At 33.5% G+C, this 3,755-nt stretch overlaps 1 protein-coding gene across 1 annotated transcript in view; it reads right to left on the bottom strand.

Moving 5' to 3' along the window:
• The window catches only part of Naa30 (N-alpha-acetyltransferase 30, NatC catalytic subunit), a 22,343-nt gene that overhangs the window by 9,255 nt on the left and 9,333 nt on the right, over window positions 1–3,755 (bottom strand). The window contains exon 3 of the mRNA XM_015480922.2: window positions 2,726–2,781. Within this exon, the coding sequence (XP_015336408.1) occupies window positions 2,726–2,781 (56 nt within the window). The remainder of the gene's footprint in view (window positions 1–2,725; window positions 2,782–3,755) is intronic.

Below are 3,755 nucleotides of genomic sequence, written 5' to 3'. Positions count from 1 at the left end.
TTCTCTCTCTCTCTCTCCCCCTCCCTCTCCTCTCTCTCTTTAAAAAAAAAAAAGAGTCAAGAAAAACGCAGAAGGTGCAACTGATCTGTTCAGAAAAATTAAGAAAAACTAGGTACTACTGTTGGTATTAAATTGGGTCTTAAAAGAAGTATTTTAATAAGCAGGAAAAAACCAAGAAGCTACTGGATCTAGCAGATACATCAATGAAAAGGCAGTTTTACAATAGTGGAAGGGCAGAAACCAAACCAAATGGATAAAATGATAAGGAAACAAAAGCAACACATACACTATACTATCAAAAATTAAAAGTGAAAAAGTGTTGCTGTTCTGGTTTAAAACTAAAGGAAAGGGGGGTGAAAGCACAAACAAGAGCTCTGTCCCTTCATACAATAAATTATCTGAGCAATGTGGGACATAGATAAGCAATTAAAAAAAAAAAATCAAGGAAAAGTTCTCTAATCCTGAAGCAAAGATACTCAATTGCAAGAATAAATCATATAAGATGAAAAAGTTCATGGAGAAACCATCGCCATTAACATTAAACCTAACATTAAGCAATATTCATTGCTTTAAAAAGAAGAAAAATGAACCAGCATTAGATTTTCAGGCCCACAATGAAAAGACTGTTCTATCCTAAAGTATATCACTAATTTAGGATTTAACCTTGAGACTAAACATTAGCATCAAATTCTCTGTATCATACCTTAGAACTTTCAAAGAAAAGCCAATACTATATTAATATAAATGTGATCAATTAAGGTAAAGTACACAGCCTCAGGGTAATTCATAAAAGGCTTAACCATAGAAACAGAATACTCCCTGCCCCTAACCTTCCCACCAGAAATGACTCTATTCAACAGAAGATCAAAACAGTCTAACAAACCCAAAGAATTCTCCAAACTGCTAAGTAACTTTTTATAAAGCCTGACTTTTCTTCTTGATGAGCTAAGCTAGCATGGCAGTGGTCCAAACATAGAGACCTACATTCATGAACTCATCCAGTTCAATTACCTCCTGCAAATTTAGTTACCAGCCATGTAAATGGCTTGGATTTCTGATATTTTACTTTTGGATACTGAAAGTTATCATAAATGATGTGAGTTCCTTCACCAACCAAGAGCTATCCATTAAGAGTAAAATGAAATATCTTTAAATCCTAAAATGACTTCACTGTGCTACCCAATGTCTATAGGCCATATATCATATAACCATTATTTAGTGTGATTAAAAGTATAGACTAAGGTGAACCAGGAGCTTGAAAATACTCTGCAGTAAATCTCTGTTTTAACATGAAAACACATTGAGATGGTGTTAAATAAAAACAATTATTACTGCACAAGAATGATTTCATTTGTACAAAAAAGTTACACACTTACATAAATGTATACTTAGAAAATGGAAGGATGCTTATTAGCTATAGGTGGAAAGAAGGATAAAGAATTAAAGAGGGGCTGGGATTTCGGTTCAGTGGTAGAACGCTTGCTTCACACATGTGAGGCACTGGGTTCAATCCTCAGCACCACATAAAAAGTAAATAAATCAACTAAAGGTATTTCTACAAATAAAAAAAACTAAAAAAAAAAAAAAGAATTAAAGAGTGTTGCTAGGCATGGTAGCGGATGTCTGTAATCCCAGTGATTGGGAGGCTAAGACAGGAGTATGACAGGCTCAAAACCAGCCTCAGCAACCTCTCAAGGCTCTAAGTAACCTAGCAGGCCCAGTCTCAAAAAGAAAAGGCTGACTCAGTAGTTAAACACCCCTGGGTTCAATCCTTGGTACCAAAAAAAAAAAAAAAAAGAAAAGTGTGAAGATGGTGGATGGTGATTTTGTAAACAAAATACATAATTAATATCTATATAAATTTTGGACCTAAAAAAAAAACAACCCTGCTTTTTTAAAAAAAAAAGTCACAAAAACGAATTTTTTATAATCTGGTGAAAAAATTATCTAATTTCATGTACTTTGAGAACTTCCTAAGGCACATTTGCCCCCCCGCCCCCCGCAAGACAACTGTCTTGAGAAGTACAATACAATTTTTCTCCTCCTTGGTTACCACTGTCATAGTAAAGACATCTGTGCTTCTCTAGTTTGAGTTTGTTCCCTTCCACACTGTACAACAGTAAATGTTAACATCCCAATCATCACTGATGTTTACTGAGTACATACGTAAAGCACAATGTTGTAAGATATTAACAAATTATATCTGCCATTAGGTCTTAAAAATAAGTTGAAAAGAGAAGATCCCCTTAAATTAATATACAGAAGGTTTTACTCTTAAAAAGTCATTCCCTGACACCCTTATCATTTATGCTTAATGCTTAGAGATTTTTTTCAAGTGTGAAATATCCTTAACACGGACTGATACTTTTCCCATAGTTTAAAAAGAAAAAGATATTAGACACTAAGACTAAGGTGAATTCTTAAACAAATTAAAATTGGGTTTGTAGTAAGACCTACCTTAAATGACTTAACTGATAAAAAAGTTATAAAAACCAGTTATTTACCAAAAATGTCTAAGATTTCACCTTTACATTTTGAAGATTTTTTAGCTCCATTATCTTAAAATTTATTCTGTCACAATTTATGTTTTTAAATAGAATGTAATTCTTGATGCATTTGTGTAATAAGTTTCCAAGTGAAATGTTACTATTATTATAGAATATTTATAAAATACTCAGTATAATACTGCCTAGGATAAAGGCATTAAGCATTAAGAAAAACTTACCTCATCACAGTCTCCTTCAACCATGGCATATATAGCTTTCTTAACCAAGTTAGTACCTAGAATATAGATCTGAGCATTAATGAAGGAAAAATATTATTAGTTTATTCATATTCATAATAAGCACAAATATGTAAAATGTTAGGCTCTATCATGAATGCGGATATGCTGATCACCTCAAATTAAGTGCGAAAAAATAATTTAGATATAAGCTGAGAGGAACCAAAGGGAATTTAGACACAAACAATTTAAGGTTCCTCTTGAAAGAATTATCTCCTGATACATTCTTTTTTCTAAGATGTAATTATTTGCCCCAAGCAGGAGTTTGTTTTATTGTTTGAAGGTAGGAAGAAAGGAAAAAGAGATGGCCAGAGCAACCATGATGTGATATGGCCAGAGCAACCCATGACTACCATGTGCTAGCCAGAACTGCACGATCTGAGCAAGGCACAAGACAGCTTCACAGGAACTGCTGTGCCCACACCAGGCCAAGACACTCAGTTCCTACAAATCTTATAGTGACCCTAGGTGCAACTAAGTTTGGTATTCTTAATGATGTCAGTGGTGTTATCTGTAAATGTCTAGCAAATGTATCCTACTTTGGATCAGAAATACCTGACACACTGAAAGAAAAAACTTCCAAATGATTTTAAGACAAAAAGACAAATTTCAGTTTAAAAACCTCTTAGTTTTCAAATCATGCATACTAGTATGTATTCATTTCATGGGCCACACAAATTGTATCTGAAGGCCAGAATGTAACCCTAAAGCAACTGGTTTCTGCCCTATGAACTAGCCAAACAACTCCCTATCATTTTTCACAAGTCCTATCAGCTCTTTTCAATCCACTGAAAATTAAACTTGGTCTACAAAACAAGTCTAATTAATTAAAAATTTTTAATGGAAATTACAATACTATTAAAAAAAAAAAGTCAGTTAAACCTAATATATTGGCAGGCACAGTGGCACATGCCTATAGTCACGGCTACTTGGGAAGCTGAAGCAGGATCTTTTTTTTTTTTTTTTTTTTTTT

The sequence above is a fragment of the Marmota marmota genome, unplaced genomic scaffold (genome assembly GCF_001458135.2).
Source record: "Marmota marmota marmota unplaced genomic scaffold, marMar, whole genome shotgun sequence".
Classification (NCBI taxonomy): Eukaryota; Metazoa; Chordata; class Mammalia; order Rodentia; family Sciuridae; genus Marmota; species Marmota marmota.
This window is presented reverse-complemented; position numbering and strand designations above follow the sequence as displayed.